The 24,521-nt window shown below is 41.2% G+C and overlaps 1 protein-coding gene across 5 annotated transcripts in view; it reads left to right on the forward strand.

The window, feature by feature from the left end:
- MAP4K3 (mitogen-activated protein kinase kinase kinase kinase 3) overlaps nucleotides 1-24,521 on the forward strand; it is a 142,683-nt gene that overhangs the window by 11,302 nt on the left and 106,860 nt on the right. For 4 of the 5 annotated variants that reach the window (XM_073339816.1, XM_073339812.1, XM_073339813.1 and 1 more), the window contains exons 2-4: nucleotides 6,200-6,257; nucleotides 14,882-14,972; nucleotides 24,226-24,290. In XM_073339816.1, the coding sequence (XP_073195917.1) occupies nucleotides 6,200-6,257; nucleotides 14,882-14,972; nucleotides 24,226-24,290 (214 nt within the window). Of the gene's footprint in view, nucleotides 1-6,199; nucleotides 6,258-14,881; nucleotides 14,973-23,636; nucleotides 23,661-24,225; nucleotides 24,291-24,521 lie in introns of those variants that run through there. The other variant, XM_073339815.1, reaches the window with a different exon arrangement.

The following is a 24,521-nucleotide window of genomic DNA, read 5'->3' on the forward strand; positions in this document are numbered from 1 at the left end:
TAATAACTTTTTGTCTTGCCAAATGGGTTTACTTCTTGCCATCCTGATTCCCTTTTTGTTCAAGAATGCCTGCTGTGATTTCCTCAAATAGCATTCATGCTACATTTAAAAATTTCACTTTTACTCTTAACTTTAGAGTCTTTGACTAGCCTCATTTTATTGAAATGTATACCCTTCTAAAATTTGGTGTCCCTCTATCAGTTCTTGGTATCTTACTTCCTAGGATGTTGAATCTAATTATATTGTAGTCACTGTTACTCAGTGGTTCAGCTACTGTTATTTAAGACTGTAAAGAATAGCCTCTGCTCTTGTGCTCTAGAACTAGCTATTCCAAGAAGCACTGGCTTCAAGTGTTGAAACATTGCTTCTTTAAACTTTGTTTTGTAGTGCCGTTTGACCAGTTTCTGTTGGTAGCTGAAGTCCGCCATTATTTTTTTCTTAGATTTTTGCAATCTCTGATTTCATAGAATCATAGAATATCAGGGTTGGAAGGGACCTCAGGAGGTCATCTAGTCCAGCCCCCTGCTCAAAGCAGGACCAATCCCCCGTAGTTGCCCCAGATCCCTAAATGGCCCCCTCAAGGATTGAACTCACAACCCTGGGTTTAGCAGGCCAATGCTCATTCAATATCCTTTTCTTGATCTGGAGGCCAGTAGAATAGGCCTACTAATTAATATTAATATTATTAAAATAAATAAATATTCACACGCACACGCTTTGGGCTTCATGTCCAGAAAGGTGCAACTGTGTGATCCTTTCCATTCAATTTTTGCCTTGCTAAATCCTGCAGAATCTTCTAAGTACAGTGCTACTCCTCCACTTCTTTTGCCTAGTCAGTCTTTCCTGTATAGTTTACAGCCAGGTATTATAGTACCCTACTGATTTATCATTTTACTTTTTTCAATAATGCCTAGTATATTAAGATCCTCTTCCATTGAGAGGCATTCTAGTTAATTTGTTTTTACTTTAAGCCTCTTGCATTTGTATAGAGACATTGATAGTCTTTGTTTCTGACCAGGTACCTGTTAAATTGAACTTCTTAATCTGGAACCCTGCTGTTTTCAGAGGTTTAAGTGACTATTTTCCAGGGCATGTGTACGCTTCAGACTGAAGTCGACCTATGTTAGGTCAGCTTGCAGTCACCGCAGTAATTACTGTGATGGCTGATGTCCACGCTCCCCTCCTTCTGTCGGTGTGTGTCATCCCCAGGAGCTTTTCCACCGACTGAAGAGGGGCAGTGTTGGGGGGCTGAGAGCCAGGGCTCTCAGCTCTGTGCAGCTCCCCACCAGGAGCCCAACTGCTTTCTGGGCTTCTCACCTCCCTGCTTCCCACAAAGAGCAGGAGATAGCTGCCTGGGCTTCTTGCCCCCCTGTTCTCTGCTGAGGGCTCCAGTCTGGAGCCCTGAAATTGACAAGACAGCCAACAGCCTATGTGTCATAAATATAAAGGGAAGGGTAAACCCCTTTAAAATCCCTCCTGGCCAGAGGAAAAACCCTTGCACCTATAAAGGGTTAAGAAGCTAGGATAACCTCGCTGGCACCTGACCAAAATGACCAATGAGGAGACAAGATACTTTCAAAGCTGGAGGGGGGAGAGAAACAAAGGTTCTCTCTGTCTGTGTGTTGTTTTTTGCCAGAGACAGAAAAGGAATGGAGTCTTAGAACTTAGTAAGTAATCTAGCTAGATATGTGTTAGATTCTGTTTTGTTTAAATGGCTGATAAAATAAGCTGTGCTGAATGGAATATATATTCCTGTTTTTGTGTCTTTTTGTAACTTAACGTTTTGCCTAGAGGGATTCTCTGTGTTTTGAATCTGATTACCCTGTAAGGTATTTACCATCCTGATTTTACAGAGGTGATTCTTTTACCTTTTCTTTAATTAAAATTCTTCTTTTAAGAACCTGATTGCTTTTTCATTGTTCTTGAGATCCAAGGGTTTGGGTCTGTGTTCACCTATGCAAATTGGTGAGGATTTTTATCAAGCCTTCCCCAGGAAAGGGGGTGTAGGGTTTGGGAGGATTTTGGGGGGAAAGACGTTTCCAAGCGGGCTCTTTCCCTGTTATATATTTGTTAGATACTTGGTGGTGGCAGCAATAAAGTCCAAGGGCAAAAGGTAAAATAGTTTGTACCTTGGGGAAGTTTTAACCTAAGCTGGTAAAAATAAGCTTAGGGGTTTTTCATGCAGGTCCCCACATCTGTACCCCAGAGGTCAGAGTGGGGAAGGAACCTTGACACTATGTAAGGAAGTATGCATCGTCATAACTACACTGACAAAAGCCCCATGCCTCTCGTGGAGGTGGAGTTATGTCCATGTAGTAGGGCACTCTCACATCGGTGGGACAAGGCTGTAGTGTATACACTGACATAATTAGGTTGACATAAGCTGCCCTCTGTTGACCTGACTAGTATAGCCCAGTCCCCAGTGGATGAAGTAATGTGTCTCAAAGGTTACTTAGGATATGTCTACACTGTAGAGACTATAGTGTAGACACAGCCTACATCAAGGGAAGGGGTTTTCCTGTTGGTGTAGGAACACCACTGCCCTGAATGATGGCAGCTACATTGACGGAAGCGTTCTTCTGTCAACATAGCTGCCTCTGCACTAGGGGAGTAAGTTGGCACAGCTATGTTGGTTGGGTGTGTTTTTCACTCCCCTGACTGAAGTAGCTCTGGTGACCTAACTTTTCACTGTAGACCAGGCCTTAAAATGCTGAGAAACTTCCTCAGATGTGAAGGTTTAGTCTATAGCAGTGTTGATCTCTTAGACTGAATTAGTATAGGTATTTTTGCTATGGTTTTGGAACATATCAAAATTGCCAGTATGACCGCATGCGGATGCTGCAGTTGGTAGAAAGCCATATAGGGCTGCATGAACCAAAGCCAACATCTTTAATTCCATCTGGAAAAAAGATAGCAGTCAACACAGATCATGGAAAATAACTGCAATATACTCATGGTGAGATGAGTCAACAAATGGACAGACGACTTCTGCATCAGTTTGATTTTTCTGGATGGGTTTAAGATGCAGCTTTGTGTGGAGCACATCACCATAAACCAGCGGTTCTCAGACTGTGGGTTGGGACCCCAAAGTGGGTTGCAGCCCGCTTTGAATGGGGTCACCAGGGCTGGCTTAGACTTGCTGGGGCCCGGGGCTGAAGCCCAAGCCCCACTACCCTGGGCGGCAGGACTCAGGTAGCAGGCCCCCTGACTGGGGCTGAAGCCCTTGAGCTTCAGCTTTGGCCCTCTGCCCAGAATGGTGGGGCTCGGGCTATGGCTGTACCACCCAGGGCAATGGAGCTTGGGCAGGCTCAGGCTTCAGTCCCCCCTTCTGGGGTCGTGAAGTAATTTTTGTGGTGCAATGAAGTTTACGAACCCCTGCCATAATCTAATCTTGAGTTTAGAAAGGCATGAGCAACAGTAGCGAAGTCTGCATTTGAAAGAAACCACTGCAAGCTCCCACCCATATATAACTGAGGGGGGCACACCACACTTGGCCATTGTTATTTCTTGATCATCAGAAGTAACTGGGAGTCAGTTTGGCTGCAAGTACAAACAGAAGATGAATGCAGACCTTCCTATGGAGTGTCTGCATATTTCCTGGTTGCTTTTGTAACCAACAAATATTTGTCTTATCCTGGTTGACCTTCAGCCATATATCCCTTATGCAAGCTTTGGTCTCAGCCAAACACTAAGGGCTCATTTACACTTACAGTGCTCCAGCGGCTTAGTGAAGACACCTCCAGTGCCAATGAGAGAGCTTCTCCCAGGGTTAAGTAAAGTCATTGACTGATTTTTTGCCTGAGGCTTGGTCTATACTACAACCTTATGTCAGTATAACTACATTGTTCCGGGTGTGGAAAATTCAGATGTCTGGCAGAGGCCGTTGTTGGAAGACAGGATACTGGGCAAGATGGACCATTGGTCTGAGCCAGTGTGGCCATTTTAATGTCCTTACAATTGCCAAAACTTAAGTAGAAAAAAGAAAAGGAGTACTTGTGGCACCTTAGAGACTAACCAATTTATTTGAGCATAAGCTTTCGTGAGCTACAGCTCACTTCATAAGCTTATGCTCAAATAAATTGGTTAGTCTCTAAGGTGCCACAAGTACTCCTTTTCTTTTTGCGAATACAGACTAACACAACTGCTACTCTGAAACCTGTCAAGTAGAAAAGACAGCCTTTGTTCTGTATGTCATCCTGTCCATCCAGAGGCAGACAGTTTCGATCTATTTAACATATTTTGTAGCAGTGCCAAAAAAGTACTGCTATGCCAAGGAAAAATGAGAAGTTTAAATTCTAGTAATGGGAGCTGCTAAGGGTAGAAAACCAAAGATTGAAATCTGAGATTATTGTGTTTTCCCACTGCCTTGCAGAATTTATTTCTAGGCTTGGCAGGTTGCCAGGCTCTCTTGTTTCACATATTGATTAACATCTTGCTGTTTTCTCAACTCCAGTTCAAACATGAGTTTACAAGCTCATCTCTCACACCCTTACGGTTAGAAGGAAAGACTTTATACCATTTGATAGGTAGAATTTCATGCTTTCACAAGCATAATGATGGAGATAGCAGCTCAGTTTTTTAAAATCTTCAAAGTCCCGTTTTCAAACATGATCTAGTACCCTAAGTTTTGTTGTAAAGCAGTGGGACTTAAGCTTCTAAGGGCCAGATTTTTAAAGATCCCTAGGAGCCTAAAGATACAGATAGATGCCTAGAAACTTTTGAAAATCCAACTCATTGATGTCATCTTCTTTAGGCACCTTAATACCTTTGTAAAGCTGGTCTTAAAATTTTCAAGTCACTTATCTGCTAACATCATGTTGTAATTGAAAGGGTGGAAAAGTGAACTGATAATCTAAACGTCGTTTGAAGGTGTATTATTATATTATGACTCGCCAGGGCTGGAAACACACTGGTGGACTTATACAAAATACTTTTAAGGACCAGTAAATTCTTCCAAGCAGTGGTCCTAGATGATTAGTTAAGGGGGGGGGAAAGGCTGTTTACCGTATTTGGGTTTCTTTTTAATGTCTTCTTAAAATTTAGCTTCTATTAATTTTTTACTGTAACATAAGGTACATTTTTGCATAACAGCACCCCAATATATAATGTAATTCTGATGCTGAGCAATTGCCATGTAAGTTTTCTAGGATGCTGCTCAAAATCAAGTTGCTACATACATATATTGGGCTGGGACAGTGGGAGGGCTGTTTTCATACTGTCTACTAACTCCTTAGCTGATTTTAGTAGCTTCACAGGCAGAAGATACTGTGGGTAGGTGGGGGTAGGGAACTAACGGTATGTAGTAGAATACAGAGCAGAAAAGGTTGAAGTACTGTCTTGAAAGCAACAAGATTCAAGAGCCTTAGATGGAAGCTGCTTCTCATCAAGGCAGTGTGCTTACTACTGCATACCTTCTGATCCCCCAGTTTGGGAGCCATGTAGGCTGAAACTATTTGTAAGCAACCTGTCCCAATTCCCAGTATGTCACAAATTTGTAGAGCATCAGTGCAGCATAATTCATGACCCTTGCTGCATAATTTGTCTGATGTACCAAAGCGCACACTTTATTCCAAATTAACTTTTAGTGTCCTTGCAAGATAGTTTGCTTTTGTAATTAGAAAATAAATTTCTCTCAAGACTTTTTCATGGTAAATGTCCATATAAAACTTGTTAAAGATTTCCAGGTTGTGATTGCAAAATTCAGTCTTGTGAGCATGGTTAAGAATTAATGCATAGTTCACCATTTTGTTTGAAAAGATGGCAGGGCAAGAAAGGAGAAAAAAGGCTGAATTTATAAAATTTGGATTGTGGCTTCTTGAAGCCAGCGACTTCTCAGCGACGTTTGGCTTATTGTCATCAGTCGGTCATGTGGATCGTACTTTAAAAGAAGTTCTAAAGTGCTAACTGCACAGCAATGCTTATTTAGCTAATCAAAATATATGATGTATGGCCCGTTACGTTTAATTACAGTAACACGTTTAACTGAAAAAACCCTCCTAGCCTTAAACTAATCATAAATCTGATGTAACACACAAATCTGCAAAATGTTTTAATTTAGCGCAGACTTGTAAAACACCGCATTTGTATAAAAAAAAATTAATGTTTAGTTTATGTAGTGAGTTTTTAATTGCTCTAGCATGAACTCTTCACATTACTGAAGAATATAAAATTAAGATACACTTTTCTCTTTTTTTTATAGGCTCGGAATGTTAACACGGGTGAGCTAGCAGCAATTAAAGTAATAAAACTGGAACCAGGTAAGTGTCCCCTCGTGGTGAAGCTTACCACTTTACAGACTTCAGATATTTTCCATGTTTTAATTGTGCTCATTTTTGTTTGCTCTTATTTTACAAAATTAACGTTTAAAAAAAAAATGACCAAGAAGGGATAGGGATAATTTTTGGTCCCCTCACCACCAAATTTCCTGCTATGCATCCCCTCTTTCATTGACATGCATTTTTAAGGATGGAAGGATGAACACAAAGAAATGCGCAAAAAAAAAAAAAGCGTAGGATTACTTTTAATTTTTTATTGTGTTGCTTTGCCTGCTGTTTTGCATTGCTAACTCTAGCTGTGGTACTCCTGTCTTACATCTGTCTCTGCATATCATGCTGCAGAAAGTGTGTAGTATTTTGCGTTAGATATAACCAATAAATATAAAAACAGCATTCTCAAATATTCCCACCATGCAGGTTAGTATCGGGAAGATAGGGGTGGCAGAGTGGAATCAGGGCATCCTCTTAAAGAAAATCAAGTGTCCAGGAATTATGTTTTTGTAAACATACAATCTTTTTAGAATGAGCATCAGATTGGACAAAGTCTGTACTGTGGGTATGTCTATGCTGCATTCGAAGGTATGATTTGCACCTTGGATAGGCATATCTGTGCTATGTTTAATCTGACATGCTAACAATAGTAACAAAGACACAGTGGCATGGTCTTCAGCATGGGCTCTACAAACCTTCCCAGTCCCTCTGGGTACGTACACACATTCCTAGTCTGTGTTGCCATGTTTTCACTGCTGTTTTTAGTGTGCTAGCTAGATTAAACGTGTCTGAGCTGTAAATCACACCTTCAGTTGTAGTGTAGACACAGGTGCCAGCTTCCAACTTTCCCCAGGGATGCTCAATCCCTGCTCCATCCCAGGCTCCGCCTCCATTCCATCTCTTCCCCCAAGGCCCTGCCCCCACTCCGCTCCCGCCCCACCTCTTCCCTGCCTCTTTCCACCCAGTTCCGTCCCCTCCCTTCCCTGAGTTTGCCCTGTTCCCACTCCTCCCCTTCTCTCCCAGCACCTCCTGCACGCTGCGGAACAGCTGGAAGCGAGCTGGGGGAGTTGATCTGCGGGGCTGCCAGCGGGCGGGAGGTGCTGGAGGGGTGGCTGGGGAGCTTGGCTGCCGGTGGGTGCTAAGCACCCACTAATTTTTTTCCGTGGGTGCTCCACTCCTGGAGCACCCACAGAGTTGGCACCTATGAGTGTAGATATAGTCTAAGAAACTGTACTAGAAATGAGCAAACAATGGGTGTGAAACATTTAAAAGGAAACTTTTTAAAGCTTCAGTTTAGTGTAAGGTGTACATTTTTTCCAAAATCATGAAGTATTAGATATTAACAATATTCAGTTAACGCTTTATCAGTCTGCATGAAATGAAAACTATGCATGGTAAGAGAAATGAAGACAGTGAGACAAAAGTGAAGGAGAGTGAGAGAAGGTGTGGAATACTACTCGAGAAAGATAGGAGGAGTAATAGATGACCTGGAAGGGTCCAGGACTTCAGTATATTCCATGAGTCCAGAAATACTCATGAAGACCCTGACTAAAACACACTATAATTCACTGAGAAAAAACTTAAAGCAGAGTTGAGGTTGTGTGGAAGTATCTCCTGCCCTTCAGCAAAACTCAAACTTCTGAAAACCAGGAAATTCGGAGTTAAGGTTCACCCCAATGCAATACTAAGGGCTTGTCTACACTTACATTTTATAGTGCTCTAACTTGCTGGCTCAGGAGGGTGAAAAATCACCCCCTGAGCGCAGCAACTCTGAGCACTTCAAAGCACTGCCACAGGAGTGTTCCTGTGGCAGGGCTGTGAAGTTTCCAGTGTAGACATACCCTAATTCTGTCTCCCAGAGCTGGGACTAGCCACAGGAAATTATCTGCATGCATTCCACTGCATTCCTTGTGTTAGGTGTCAGTGTACTGAATGGTGGAGGCATCAGTTGGAACAGCTTGGTAGAGGTGTGATGGTCATGTAAGAAGATCTAGGTCAGAGGTCCTCCCCCCAGTGTGTGTGATCAGAGGAAAGAGGTGCATATGTACCTTGAGGGATCTACTGTTCAGCATTCCAGTACTGAATTGTGCAGGTTGTCAGTAGGGGGCACAGGGGTCTTCTTGCTATGCAGATTATTAGCAGTGCGGTGGATACGAGAGCAGTTGGTGGGTTTAATGATGGGTAAGTGAAAGTGTAGTGTTAAATGGAATATTTTGGATAAGAGTGAAGGGCTGTAAAATTTAACAACTGTTGGGACTGTTTTTGGGAGCAGACTTAGTGTTTGGGTGTGGAACAAGACAGAGAACTCCAGTACAGCTCACCTAAAACAAATTTTGCTTTACCAAACAGGCGTTTGACTGTTGCAGGTGTCATGTGCCCTGTTCCCTGAATGATGTACACGATCTGCAAAGGCAGAGTATGAGTATGTGTGCTGTGGGATTATTGGATCATCTCTCAAAGAAGCCAGAGTTAAGGTTGCTTTGGCATGTACCTTAGTTCTGTTTCCTGGTTTTCAGAGGTTTGAGTTTGCTTGACTCAGTGTTCTGGAAGGGTATGAGATATCTCTGGGCAACCTTAACTCTGAATTAATGAAGTTTCCTAGTGTTATTTTTTTTTTAAATAGAAAAATGTTTGTTGCAGGAGTTAGTAGTCATATGGGTAGCTGTAGTTCTCACATAGCTTTGCAGTTGTTATGGTACAGGACTGTCACTAATTTAATTAGAAGATGACCTAGCTTTTATATAGTGTGTTGCATCAGTAGATTGTAATGAATTTTACATCCTTATCCCCATTTTACAGATGGGAAAGTGAGGTACAGGTAGGTGAAGTGGCTTTCCCAAGGTCATCCAGCAGACCAGTGGCAAAGCCAGGAATAGTGCCAATTCAATGGTTTCTCCACTAGGCCACACAGTTGTTGTGTGATTCCTCAGTGCTCCTCCCCTTCTGTATCCCCACTGTTGTGGAATGGGGACAATGGTCTTGCTTGGAGTGTGTAATTGCTAACAGGGCCGGTAAGAGAAATCTCTGACAAGGTCGGTGGCCCCAAATCTTGACAGTTTTATCACATGGTGGTTACAATAACTTTAAAGGTGTCCGAGAAGACAGGTGTGTCTCTGTCCTTTGCCATCCCATTTCCTCACCATTTCCCAGAACATGTAGCATCCTGTGCAAGATTTACCTTCCCCTTCCCATCCCATTAAGCCATTGTTAGCACGGTAGGAGCCTTTGGCATGCAAGAAGTTGCTCCTTGCTTACTCTTGCCTTCCACTGTTCTGCTGTGTCACAAGCAGCAGCTTAGTGGAGGATTGCACACTTCCTTGGTTATGTAGCCTGAACTGCACTAAACTGAGCCCCTCACCCCCACTACCTACCCCCAGCTGGGCTTCTTGCCTCTGCTTCGAGGCTTGCCAGCTCCCCTTATCACCCTCCACACATTGGTGACAAGTATCTTAATTGTTCGTTTCAATGGATTTCAGATGTTTAAATTTGCATTACATTCTGCCCCCCCTTAGTTCACGGGGCAAGAAGAGGATCTCACACCCCTGCAAAGGGATAGGGCCCCCCAGATCCCAGCTCATGCAGAGGGACATGGAGAGTGGCTCAGACACCCCAAGCGCAGGGTCCCTCAGATCCCAGGACACACATTGGGAAGGGAGCAGGGCTCAAACCCTTGCAGGGCATAGGGCTTCCCCATATCCCAGCACCCATCCGGAAGGGGAGAATTCAGGGCTGATGGGCCTCCACACTCAGAACCCCCAGTTCTTCTGCCACCCCTTACATTTGTCCAACCCCTTCCTTTCCCTACGACCATTCCAAATTTATCCTCCTCCCCGTAATACTCTATCTGTTGCTGCAGGCGTCTTCCCCCCCCCCACACACTTTTCCCTATTCCCACCCACTCTCCCACCCCAATCACCCTCTCCTCCCAGCAAGCATTCATATACCTAATATATTTTCAGACCACCTAGAGGGACAAGAGCCCCCAGATCCAAGCTGATGTTGGTGGGGTTTAGGGAGAGAGACTCAGACCCCCGTAGATGGACTGAGGCCCCCAGATCCTGGTACACATGCACACAAGGTGGAAGGTCTGAGACACCCCCAGAGGGGTAGCCCCACAAATCACAGCCCATATGGGGGAAGGTGTATGTGTGGATCAGATCACCGCAGGGGGGTGGGACCCCCAGTTTCCAGCATACATGAAGGTCGTGAAGAGGGGCTTAGCCTTTCAAATGCTGGCCCACGCAATGGAAGGGAGAATGTGGGGTTGACAATGCCCCTGCCCCTATTTTCCCTCAGTCCTCCTGCCATTTACCTTCATGTTCCTTTCCCATAATCCCTTCACTATAGCCCCAAACCCCTCGTCCCTATTCACTCCTACTGCTTCACCCCCAATTGCTGTTCTGTTCAAGCCAACCTTTCACATGTGATTCCCCCCCCTCCCCCGAATAACTTTGATTAAATTCCTCTTACATAAAATAAACTCTGTCCTCCCCCTGAAAGCTTTGAACAAGATGCCTACAAACTTTTTCCAGATTTCTTCCCCAGGTGGCTTTTGAACTGACACTGGTGGGGTTCAAAGGACTACTGCTTATCCCATTGAGCTACCCAGCTGTAACAAAACTTAAAGGACTACAAATCCTGTTGGCTCTTCTGACCTCTATGCTCCGTGTAATCCACTAAGTTTGTGTGCTAAACTCTTTGGAGAATATTTTACTGAATTTTGCTCCCCCAAAGGAATAGTGGGTGCCAAGAGCTAGTTGGGGCTAACTCTCAAGCAGTTGAGACCCCTGTGCCAGGATCAAAGCTATGGTTTGATCCCCAAAAAAACATTCAGGAAAATGTCAACCTTAAGAAAGCTTTCCACCCCCTGTTTAAAAGCTGTATCTCAGGAACCCCTTGGTTAAAATAACCCCAAATTTGTTTCTCACCCTAGCCAGAGAGCCCTCATGAGGAGGGATCCTAGTTTTCCATGATTAAAAAAAACCAAAATTCTCCAATAAAAAAGCATAAAAATCCATGTTTCACCATGCTTAAATGAAATGCTGAACTTTACTTTCCCTAGCCACTAATACCATATATATTTATATATATATTTATCAGTTGACCACAATGTTTTGTTGATATATTTACAATTTTTAAACAAGTTCGAAGCCTGCCAGTGCCATCAATCATGATAATAAAATTAATAGAATTGCTCTCCAGCCACCCTGCTCTGAAGGCAGCGCCGCCGCCAGCAGCAGTGGAGAAGTAAGGGTGATAATACCATATCATGCCACCCTTACTTCTGTGCTTGCTGGTGGTGGCACTGTCTTCAGAGCTGGGTGCCCGGCCAGCAGCTGCCGTTCTCCACCCCGCCTTCAGAGCGGGGCGGCCAGAGAGTGGTGGCTGCTGGTCAGGTGTCCAGCTCTGAAGGCAGTGCCGCCACCAGCAGCTTCTCACGCACCCTTCCCCCTCTCGCCCCCCTGAATACATAGTGCATCCCTCCAAGGGGGTGTGCTCCCCAGTTTGAGAACCTTTGGAATAAGTGACACTGGCACTTTCAGTAAAATTTAGTTAATGTTTTTGTTTTTTTCACAAAATGTAAAGTAAAGGTTCTCTGTAAAAATGCAGATTCCATGTTTTTTTGTGTTTTTCCATGGCAAACAGATTGATAGGATCTCTGCTCACGAGGCATACCAGATTTCAAATCAGTCTGAGTAACCATGCAGATTTTAGAGCACTTAGAAAAGTTCAGCTTTTTAACAGAAAGCTAAAGTAGACCTGGTGGCCCACTATAATAGAGCTATGTGTTAATTGTGTATGTAATTGGATTCTACAAGGTGTATCTCATTTACATATCATAAAGTGTTTTAGGGCTGAGGACTGATCTGATTAGACTTGTTGAGCATAACAAATACTGTAAGATGTACGTTTAGTTTATTATTTTTTAGCTGTTGTGCTGTTTCACTTTAAGGTCCATGTTAGAAGAGAAAATCTTTTAATATTTTAACTGATTATATTTGTAACTGGATATGTCTTGTGTATGTGTATTGCATATACACATCTTATCCTAAATAGTAAAAATCAGTTTAATAGTAGGATAGCCCTAAACAAGACATGTTTGTGAAACTGGAACTATTCTCAGGATATCTTACATAGTAATAGAAAGAGTGGACCACCACCACAGTAGTTGGCCTTATGTGATTTATATTGGGTTAATCTTCTGAGTAAGAGGAATAGAAACACTATGTTCCCCCTGGAGCTATAGAGTAGACAAAGTCATGGGCAGATAGTTACATTACCCGATTTTTCAGCTTTTAGTAGGTGGAAAAGATGTCTTGCAACTCTTTCTAAATATGGCCAAGCTTATACTCAAATATACTATTTCTGGGAGAGTGAATTCCAGTCTGCCTTCATTATCTATGAACTTGACCCTCAGGACAGTGTTCTGGATTAATGTAAGTTGTATGGTGGTCCTGAAATGGAGAGACTCTATTAAAATTCTAATTTTCTTTTATGTCATGCTGGCCTAAATTGTGCCTAGCAGTTTGTACTTCAATGTGGGTTTTTGGCAACTGATAGGGAGAGTGATGCATAGCTGTGATAAGTGCCAGCTGGCCTCCCTCCCTTATAGAAGCAGCTATCCAGGGCTTCTGAGTGAGTGGCTTTTTGTCCCAAGTAGCAAAAGCCTGGCTCACGGGGGCAAGGTCCACATTTCAGAGGGATCACAGTCTGTCTGCCAGTTGCAGACTGGTTGTGGGGAGGAGAATAATTTCTAGCTGTTTATGCTGTCTGGGAGCAGAAACAGTATCATGTGACTTAGGTAATCAGTTATACACTATGAATAACACAGCTGAATTTGAGCAGTTAATTTGCAGCCTGCATCTGATGAAGTGAGCTGTAGCTCACGAAAGCTTATGCTCAAATAAATTGGTTAGTCTCTAAGGTGCCACAAGTACTTCTTTTCTTTTTGCGAATACAGACTAACACGGCTGCTACTCTGAAATCTGTAGATTGAAACTTGCTTTCAATACACAAAATAAATTAACAGTTTTACAAGTCTGATGATGATTGTTTGCAAACAATTTGGAAATTTAAAGGGCTAAATTTGCAACATCTGATCTTCACAAGGAATAATTTAGTCAACTCTATTGGAAGTTCTCTAGCACTATAAGTTTAGTGTATGTCCTCAACTCCTGGACAATGGTCTTTTGTAAAATCTGGCTTATGGTTTACACAGTGCATTGACCAGAGACTTCTGCCATAACTGGTCATAACAGGATACCTTTGAATTTTCTTCATTTTTTTTTTCAGTCTGTCTCTTTTTACATTCTTTTAAAAATATTTTCTTTTTTTTTTTAAAGAAGAAAATTCTTCATAGAGATAAATGTTGGAGGTCCTAGTCTGTCAGACACATTTTTATTTTACCAAGTTCTTAAAGCTATTTTAGACTAAGGAGAATCTGGGGACTCCTTTAAAATGTATTTTCTAATAGATAGTAAATAAGTCCTATAAAACTAGCTTTTCCAAAATACATATGGATACTAATTTGTCCGAATGAGCTTAAGAATCAGCTCAAAGCTATGTTTGAAATTTTGGCTTGCAAAATAGTATCTGGGGGAAAAAAAGCTTTTTAAAAGGTTAAATTAATTCCTGTCCCATTGCAAACTCCCCCAAAAAACAAACACTGGAATTCTTTATTCCTATAGTTTGACCAAGTTTTTATAGTTGTGTAAACCTGGTAATTGGAGTCTGTAATGGAAACATTGGCCCAACCTAGGCACCAGATAGCAAGGCTCAGATAAATGGCAAAGCAACAACATTGGAGAAATGCCTGAAAAGACAACTTAGCACTTTCTGTATAGTTGTATGCTTATTAAGTTTGTTTCAAGGTCATTGAAGAGTGCTATGACATGATTTCTCTGTAGGAAGATAATCCAAGATGGATTTAGATGCTGGTTAGAGGTAACAAGTTTTGCCATATTTCAAGAACATAGATTATTGATAGTACATCTGGAGACCCACACAGCAAGGTGCCAGGGAAAAGAATTAAGTGAGGAACTTTTATATACAACAATTCCTGCCAAGGAGAGCAGAGACTCTTGAGCATACAACCAGGAAGCTGTTCACTTTTAGGACTGGCTATAAACGGGAACATTGTTATTAACATACAAAATTATTATTACCAACTTTTAACCTTCGTATATAATGTAAGCTTGCTTGGTCTCTACTAGCAGAGCTTCCCACAAGAGAATCTACACAGGTGTAAGAGTAAATGATTTTTTTAAAAATCATTTTCTACCCTTTAAATAAAGAGTAATTGAATTTAAAAAGGGGTTGAGAAGAGCTGTGGCTACTGTCCTCTAAGTGGTGTCAAGTAGTGGACTAGGGCTCCATCCTGACATAGGAGTCCTCTGATTTTAAGAATATAGTTACCTGTTATTCCCTTAGTCTTTTAGAACTTGTGTTGCTGTACAAAGTTCTGTATTCTAGAAATGTACATGAATATAAAATGAAGTTAATTACAAATCTGATAATGACCCGAGCTCTTCAGTTTAAAAAAAAAACGTTGAACGCCAAACTCCGAGGGATGGATATTTAAATACGACAAAAATATCAATTGTTTTCTTCTTCAGGGGAAGATTTTGCTGTTGTGCAGCAGGAAATCGTTATGATGAAAGACTGTAAGCATCCAAACATTGTTGCTTATTTTGGCAGCTATCTCAGGTACAATTTTTGTTTCTTTTGCTCATTTCAAAAATGCTGTAGCATTGCCTCTCCGAAGAGGAATGATCCGCAGCAAAACATAATTTATTAACCACTGTTACACTGCCATATTTTCTGTATTTCCTTTACCAACAGTACTAATTGCTAAGCTATTTCTCTATAAACAGGCTGTTTCTACTGACTGGATCCTTCAGGGACATCACAGTTCAGTGTAGGTGACATTTAATCACATCCTTGGTCATGAATTGAGATTTCACAAACTCTGTATTGGGACAGCACTGAATGAACTCAGCAGGGCGAATATGCCAAATGTAAAGAGAACTGTGTGCACACAAGTGTCTTTAATTAGGTTTTGCTAGAATAGATTTTTCTCTTATTATAGTAGCCGTCTTTAACATATATCTTTTAGTTTGCATCAAGTTACATCTGCAAGTGATGTTTTCATGGAGTAAACTAGACTTTGCACCAAAAAAAAACCTTGGCTATTTGACGATTGGAAATTATGAGGAAAAACTGAGGAGGAGGTGACTCTCTTGCATTTGGAACAGTAGTTCTAAAATAAGTATTAATCAAGGACGTTATATTGTGGTACATAGGAAAACTGAAACTCTTAACATTTCTGAAGGCCACTAATGTTGTGGTTTGGGATTCCCTTTGAAATCTGAAGGTGATGCGTATTTCAGTTCTGTATTTTATTTTCATCCTGTCCTTTGATAGCACAGTTTTTAGCATATTAGGAGGTCTTGACGCTGTCACTTGTTAATAAATTGTAGTCAGTTGCTTGACCACACTTTGGTTCATTATGAAGTATATTCAGGTGACCAGCCTGTAGCAGTCAGGATTATTATTACAAGCCATTAATAATCTAGTATAGGGAAAAAGTTCAATATGATACCAGTCTCCAGAAAGCTGCATCATGCGGCATTGTTACGTTCACCATATGCAGGTGTGCTCCCAAAGTTACACATCTCAGCTGTTAGTATTTATGAGATGATTTTATAAATTACACATCTCTTTACATGTCATTAAAATCCAACCCATCAGATTATATGAATTCCTGAAATTAATGCTCTGTTCCTTCCCTTATCTTTGTTTTGGATACTAGCATTGGCCTGTGAGAATAACTCCCTACCTCTTGCTGTAGTAAAATAATCATATGTCCTGGTCCTGACAGCTTTCCTATCTACTTAAGCCAAAGTTTGCTTCTGCTAATGCAAGGTGTTATGGGATACTTAGCATAAGTGAATAGGGTTATAATAAAGATATAGGTAAACGGAGGCTATGTAACTGCTATAATATTTGTGCTTATTGCTATTGATGCTTAATGCGTATTAATATATAGAGTGTGGGTAATACATATTAATATGATGTAGGCACTAGCCAGCATATATTGCTCAACATACTCAATAGGTGTCTCATCTTCCCCTGCTTTTGTTTCTTTTGAATAGTTTCTTGAGTGAGAGATTAATGAGGCCCAGTGAGTGTTTGATTATGTATACAAAGTGAAATAGCTCCAACAGGAGACCGTGAGAGAGGGTGTGACTATAACCAGGGTGGCTGGGCACTCAGCTGGGCCAAGGGAGACGGATTCAAGTCCCTGTTCCTAATTGGGCAGGGCAGGAACTTGAACCTGTCTCCCACATTACAGATGAATGCACTGGGCTGCTGGCTATTCTGAGGTGTGTGTGTGTCTGTCTGCCTCTCTCCCTCTCTAACGGGTTTTCCACAATTCTTTTTTGAAAGATCTGTTTTTTGTTCTGATGCAAAACAAAAACAAATGTTGAAACTTTAAAATGCATCACAAAACAGAATTTTTATTTTCCAGCCAGCTCTGGTTTATGGTCCTCTCTCCTCTTAAATTGATTCAGGCCTGCATTTGAATGCAGTACTTTAATCTTCAGTTATGGAAACGCGCGTAGACCGCAGGCACGCCTCTTTGTGGCTGGACATGGCGAAGCAACTCATTCATCAGCTAGTATCCCCTACAGACACCTGCCCCAGCCCTGCAGTTATGTGCCTGCTCTTATGACTTGGCTCTCCAGCTAAGCCACTGTAATATCCCTTCCCTTCCAGGGTGACAGTGTCCCTCTTGGCACTGGTCAGCAATATGGTGTGCTCCCCTTCCATTCCGCTCTTCTGCCAGAGTAGTGGCCCCAGGACTTCGCTTTGCAGTCTTTTCACTGCAGTCTAAAGCACAACAAGTTGCACCAAAAGAAGTTTCTGCCTCTTGCCTGTGCTTGATCATTTAATCCATCCTGAGGCCTCCCCAGCTGTCTGTTCTGCAGAAGGCTGTCAGGGGTTACCTCCTTGGAGTCTTGCCCCAATCTGGATCCTCCACTCCAGTGTGTTGCCTCCCCCCCTCCCACCCCCTTAAAAGGCCATCTGCCTGTCAGATGGCCTTTTCTGGGGCCTGGTTCAGGAGTCTCATTTCTGCTGCTGTCTCCCATCAGGGTATAAACGCCCTCCTCTCCTCTTTACTGCCCAGAGATTGAGAGAGACCCAGCGTCCTTCTCATTTGGAATTCCTCTCTTTATAGGCCTGGTCTGCACTAGGAAATAAGGTCAGTATAACTACATTGCTCAGGGGTGTGAAAAATCCACACTACTGAGCGACGCAGTTAAACCGACCTAACCTCCAATGTAGACAGTGCTAGATCGACTCTAAAATTCTCCCATTGACCTAGCAGCTACTGCCTCTCAGGAACGGATGACCTACATTGGCAGGAGAAGCCCTCCTGTCGGCGTAGCTAGTGTCTTCACTACTGGGGCGCAGGTGCAGCGGCTTCACTGCAGCATTTGAAGGGTAGACAAGCCCATAGAAACTGACCAGCTCCTACTCCAGCTAAGACCTGGCCCTTTAATTGGACCTGGCCCTCCCTCCAGATGCGATAATTGGCCTCTTACGTTCATATTAACGTTTTTAACCACCTATGCGGGGGTGGCCGCATCGTTGGTTTTTTTCTCTAAACAAGACTTTTGAAGTGTAACTTTTTTCTTATGCTGTTTTTGTATATGTAAGTTTTCCAAAACATAAATGGTCAGGGCAAACTTTTGAAATTACAAATACAGTTATAAAAAGGGGTTGATTATGATGCAGGTAAAGGAATGCCTATTTGTTAGTTGTAATGAAAAGGCCATGCTAGAAATGATGTTGTACATTTATAAAACTGGATAGAAAATCGTGTCGGTACTTTAATATAGTTGTTTCTAAATGTTTGCTTAATTCAATTTTGATGTGTGTATATTACAACAGCATGTGTATATGCTGCCTGCTGTCCAATATAGACAAACTTTACTCTCTCACTAATGGCAGATTTAAAAAATTTTTTTTGGTATCTAAAATGGTCATGAGTTTAAAGTCTGTTATCTCCTGCCCCTGCATGGCTAGAAACAGACTTTAAAGCTTAACAATAAAATGGCATTACTATCTTATTAAAGAGAGACAAGGTGGGTGAGCTAATATCTTTGATTGGTGCAGTCAAAGATATTACTTCACCCACCTTGTGCTTCTAATATCCTGGGAGCAGTGTGGCTACAACATTGCATTACTATTTTTTATTTAATTTTGAGGATTTTATGTGTCCCTCATGAATGTTCTGTACACTGCCTCACTCTCCCTAAAGAGAGTATATGTAGGAGCCTGACCCTGCAAACTCTTGATCTGATGGATGAGGGTTTCATCATCATATCCTAGGTATAGGCAGTGGGTTAAAACTAACAAAAGGTAGCATTTTTTTTCACACAGTGCACAGGCAACCTGTGGAACTCTTTGCCAGAAGATGTTGTGAAGGCCAAGACTATAACAAGATTCAAAAAAGAACTAGATAAGGTCATGGAGGATAGGTCCATCAATTAGCCAGGATGGACAGGGATGCAAAACCATACTCTGAAGTGTCCCTAGCCTCTGTTTGCCAGAAGCTGGAAATGGATGGCAGGGGGTGGATCACTTGACGATTAACTGTTCTGTTCATTCCCTCTGAAGCACCTGGCATTGGGTGCTGTCAGAAGACAGGGTACTGGGCTAGATGGACCATTGGTCTGACCCAGTATGGCCGTTCTTTATGTTCTTAGGTATGAAAGGGCCAAAGAAGACAAGCATCACCCTAAAGACAGAGTTAAGATTGTTGGGGTGTTTTAACTGTGAATGTTGTCCATACTTCCAAATAAATAAATATAAAAACCTTAACTATGAATTTGGGTTTCTGTTGCTTGTGGGCCTTTAAAAAAAAAATTACAGCATTCTTGTAAGGCTGATTTTTAATCCTTAAATTACTGTGGTTTACTTTCAACCTTTAACTCCATTTTAACAAAACATTTTGTCTGGGAATATATTTAGCTGTTGGGAGCTGCTGCCAGACAAACTACCTGTGAGAAGGTAGAGTGGGCAGACGATCTTGTAATTTGTCAAAAGAAAGGGTGAGAGTCCTGTGCAGGAGAAGGCAAGAGAAACTGTTAGAGGTTGAGGGTGGCTTAGAAAAGGATGTAGGAAGGGAAGGTTGGAATAGAGAGGCTTAGCACCAAAATGAAAGGAGAAGATCAATTTCAGTGTTTGAATATTTTCTTCTGATTTGATTTTTGGAAGTGTTTTATCCTTGACTTTTTCAGTCAGGAAACTGAAAGTTAGTATGTTGTCACAAGTCTATCCTCTCTCCTTGTCCTCATGTTTGTCATTTTATTAATCTCTGCTATAGTATTTAAGACAGACCTATCTAGAAAATGTAACTGTCACACTGGAGAGACTCATGACCATGAGTGCCTACCTCAGAGCAGACTGTCAAAAACAGTGCAGACACCCCAAACTGATGGTATGTTCTACAATTAGATTTCGCCAACTCAGTAACAAGTATGAACTCCTGGATCACTGTACTAATCTTAACATGGAGTCACAGACAGACCCCGTGGGCTCTCCTGTCTATCTTGTCACCCAAGCAATCTGGACTCAGTGATAAATGGCCAATTACACCAAAAATCACACACTATTCAGGTTGACAAGAGACAAATACTTACCCCAGATCAGTTGGTACCCTAGATCTTACACCAAAGAACACTGGTAGCCAATCCTGTAATAAACTATCTAAAGGTTTATTAATGAGGAAAAAGAAATTAGTTATTTATAGGTTAAAGCAACCAAGCATATATACACAAATGAGTTACCGTGTATAATTCGTAAAGATGACAGAGATGTAGTAATCAGTCAAGTCAAAATGTCTTTCAGGGAGGACCCAGGGGTAACCCCTGGGGATCTCTGCTTTAGTTTATTGTCTCTGGTCCTGTGAGAGTGCAAACAGCGAAGAGATGACAAATTTCCTTGTAACCCTGTTTAATCTTTTACATTTGGCCTTCTGGTCTGTGGGAGGAGCTCCATTGCACATAGCATTTCTAAAGTGTTGTTGGATCATTCAGCAATCCTTAGTATTGTCATGTTTCTTAGCTCAAGTGATCATGAGCTAATTCAGTTCAAACTGAATGGAAGGATTAACAAAAATAAATCTGCAACTAGGGTTTTTGATTTCAAAAGGGCTGACTTTCAAAAATTAAGGAAATTAGTTAGGGAAGTGGATTGGACTGAAGAATTTATGGGTTTAAAGGTAGAGGAGGCCTGGGATTATTTTAAATTAAAGCTGCAGAAGCTATCGGAAGCCTGCATCCCCAGAAAGGGGAAAAAATTCATAGGCAGGAGTTGTAGACCAAGCTGGATGAGCAAGCATCTTAGAGAGGTAATTAAGAAAAAGCAGAAAGCATATAGGGAGTGGAAGAAGGGAGGGATCAGTAAGGAAAGCTACCTTATTGAGGTCAGAATATGTAGGGATAAAGTGAGACAGGCTAAAAGTCAAGTAGAGTTGGACCTTGCAAAGGGAATTAAAACCAATAGTAAAAGGTTCTATAGTCATATAAATAGGAAAAAAACAAAGAAAGAAGAAGTGGGACCGCTAAAAACTGAGGATGGAGTGGAGGTCAAGGATAATCTAGGCATGGCCCAATATCTAAACAAATACTTTGCCTCAGTCTTTAATAAGACTAAAGAGGATCTTAGGGATAATGGTAGCATGATAAATGGGAATGAGGATATGGAGGTAGACATCACCATATCTGAGGTAGAAGCGAAACTCAAACAGCTTAATGGGGCTAAATCGGGGGGCCCAGATAATCTTCATCCAAGAATATTAAAAGAATTGGCACAAGAAATTGCAAGCCCATTAGCAAGAATTTTTAATGAATCTGTAAATTCAGGGGTTGTACCATATGATTGGAGAATTGCTAACATAGTTCCTATTTTTAAGAAAGGGAAAAAAAGTGATCCAAGTAATTATAGGCCTGTTAGTTTGACATCTGTAGTATGCAAGGTCTTGGAAAAAATTTTGAAGGAGAAGGTAGTTAAGGACATTGAAGTCAATGGTAAATGGGACAAAATACAACATGGTTTTACAAAAGGTAGATCGTGCCAAACCAACCTGATTTCCTTCTTTGAGAGAGTAACAGATTTTTTAGATAAAGGAAACGCAGTGGATCTAATTTATTTAGATTTTAGTAAGGCGTTTGATACTGTGCCACATGGGGAATTATTAGTTAAATTGGATAAGATGGGCATCAATAGGAAAATTGAAAGGTGGATAGGGAATTGGTTAAAGGGGAGACTACAACGGGTCCTACTGAAAGGTGAACTGTCAAGTTGGAGGGAGGTTACCAGTGGAGTTCCTCAAGGATCAGTTTTGGGACCAATCTTATTTAATCTTTTTATTACTGACCTGGGCACAAAAAGTGGGAGTGTGCTAATAAAGTTTGCAGATGATACAAAGCTGGGAGGTATTGCTAATTTAGAGAAGGACAGGGATACCCTACAGGAGGATCTGGATGACCTTGTAAACTGGAGTAATAGGAATAGGATGAAATTTAATAGTGAGAAGTGTAAGGTCATGCATTTAGGGATTAATAACAAGAATTTTAGTTATAAGCTAGGGACGCATCAACTAGAAGTAACGGAGGAGGAAAAGGACCTTGGAGTATTGGTTGATCATAGGTTGACTATGAGCTGCCAATGTGATATGGCTGTGAAAAAAGCTAATGTCGTCTTGGGATGCATCAGGAGAGGTATTTCCAGTAGGGATAAGGAGGTTTTAGTACCGTTATATAAGGCACTGGTGAGACCTCACCTGGAATACTGTGTGCAGTTCTGGTCTCCCATGTTTAAGAAGGATGAATTCAAACTGGAACAGGTACAGAGAAGGGCTACTAGGATGATCCGAGGAATGGAAAACTTGTCTTATGAAAGGAGACTCAAGGAGCTTGGCTTGTTTAGCCTAACTAAAAGAAGGTTGAGGGGAGATATGATTGCTCTCTATAAATATATCAGAGGGATAAATACCAGAGAGGGAGAGGAATTATTTAAACTCAATACCAATGTGGACACAAGAACAAATGGATATAAACTGGCCACTAGGAAATTTAGATTAGAAATTAGACGAAGGTTTCTAACCATCAGAGGAGTGAAGTTTTGGAATAGCCTTCCGAGGGAAGTAGTGGGGGCAAAAGATCTATCTTGCTTTAAGATTAAACTCGATAAGTTTATGGAGGAGATGGTATGATGGGATAACATGGTTTTGGTAATTAAATATTCATGGTAAATAGGCCCAATGGCCTGTGATGGGTTTTTAGATGGGGTAAGATCCAAGTTACCCGGGAAAGAATTTTCTGTAGTATCTGGCTGATGAATCTTGCCCATATGCTCAGGGTTTAGCTGATCGCCATATTTGGGGTCGGGAAGGAATTTTCCTCCAGGGCAGATTGGAAGGCCCTGGAGGTTTTTCGCCTTCCTCTGTAGCATGGGGCACGGGTCACTTGCTGGAGGATTCTCTGCTCCTTGAGGTCTTCAAACTACAATTTGAGGACTTCAATAGCACAGATATAGGTGTGAGGTCTTTTTTAGGAGTGGTGGGTGAAATTCTGTGGCCTGCATTGTGCAGGAGGTCAGACTAGATGATCATAATGGTCCCTTCTGACCTAAATATCTATGAATCTATGAATCTATGAATGGCCTGTTTAATCTTGATAGACCTCCTTAATGGGCAGGGGGAGGAGAGGTCCTTGATCCCGTGCTTGGGTTCACAAGTTCAGAGCAAACATTTTCAAAGTTTTAAAGCAAAACTTGCATATTTCTTTATAGCATGGAATACAGACATTACAAGTGAGATTAATGCATGTAGCAATTTACAAGCATTTCATAGAGTCTAAACATTAAATACATTATTATAAGAATAATATCTATTTTGAACAAAATTAACATACAGGTGAGCTCCTTTGGTTTCCACTGTGAGTTTGTCAGTTCTTAGCTAAAGCCTACGGCCTTAACTAGAGCTGGCACTGGTTTAGCAACAACTCAGGAACTAATTCTAGTTGGTGTACTGAACACACTTATAAACAATTCTTGTACTCTGTGTGGGATGAACCCACTCAGTCAGTTATGGCTCTTAGGATAGGATGAATCACATTTTTATAGCCTCTTTTTATCCTCAGGTTCATTTGATTCAGTCAGTTTTATAGATAGAGAAAAGAGCATTTCTCTGCATTTTAAATTGTCATTCACTGAAGATCATATTCTTTTTATCTTTCATTTCTGATAGTGTTGTGGTGGACGTTACATGTTTCTGAAGTGCACCATATTAGACCTGTATCTTCCACAACACTTCTAAAAGTAATTTTTATAAATTTTTAAAAAATTACATTATCAGTGGAAAAAATTTTTAAAAAATGAAGCTCTGTTTTAGTATTCAAATTTTCTCCAAATGTGTCTTCTGTAAAGCAAGCCTTTGTGAGAACTAGTTGATCATTCCATTCTTCTGGTTTTTAGAGAGGGAAAATCCTTGGGCTGTGGTAAGCCGTTATCCTGCCAGTCAGATTGAGGGAGTGGTAGTAACCCAGTGTTTGCATTCTCTCAACTGTTACTACAGAAAGCAAATTAGCCATTGAGTAGGAAGTAAATTTCCCTTGGTAGTCCATTCTTAGGCATTTTAAAGCACGCGCACACATGCTTCATTCTTATTGTTCCCCCAATTTATTGCATTAATATGAAGTTCTTGGATGTTTGTTTTAAGTGCATATTTTTAGTATCATATAGCATAGATACTTTCTGTTTTCATTTGTACCTGCATAATATGTAGGCTTGTTATATTCTGTTGCCTAATGTTTAAGACTTTTGAATTATCTGTAATAGTCCAAGTTGTAAATATGGAAGGCTAATGAATGCTTTTACTTTTTAGGCGAGATAAGCTATGGATTTGCATGGAGTTTTGTGGAGGTGGTTCTCTACAGGACATTTATCATGGTAAGCCATCACTGCGCATCTGTGAAAGCTAAATATAACTTGTTAGACCAATGTATAGTTACAGTATTTACAGGGTTAAAAATGAAAGTTTTTAAATGGTGAACATTGTTTACTTATGTCTTAGGATATATTATAACCATTTAATGACAATTTTAACTTGTTTAAGGACAAATAGCAGTTTATATATTAGAAAAGTACCAGTTTGCCAAAACAAACAAAATTAACTACATA

Source organism: Lepidochelys kempii, chromosome 3 (genome assembly GCF_965140265.1).
Source record: "Lepidochelys kempii isolate rLepKem1 chromosome 3, rLepKem1.hap2, whole genome shotgun sequence".
NCBI lineage: Eukaryota > Metazoa > Chordata > Testudines > Cheloniidae > Lepidochelys > Lepidochelys kempii.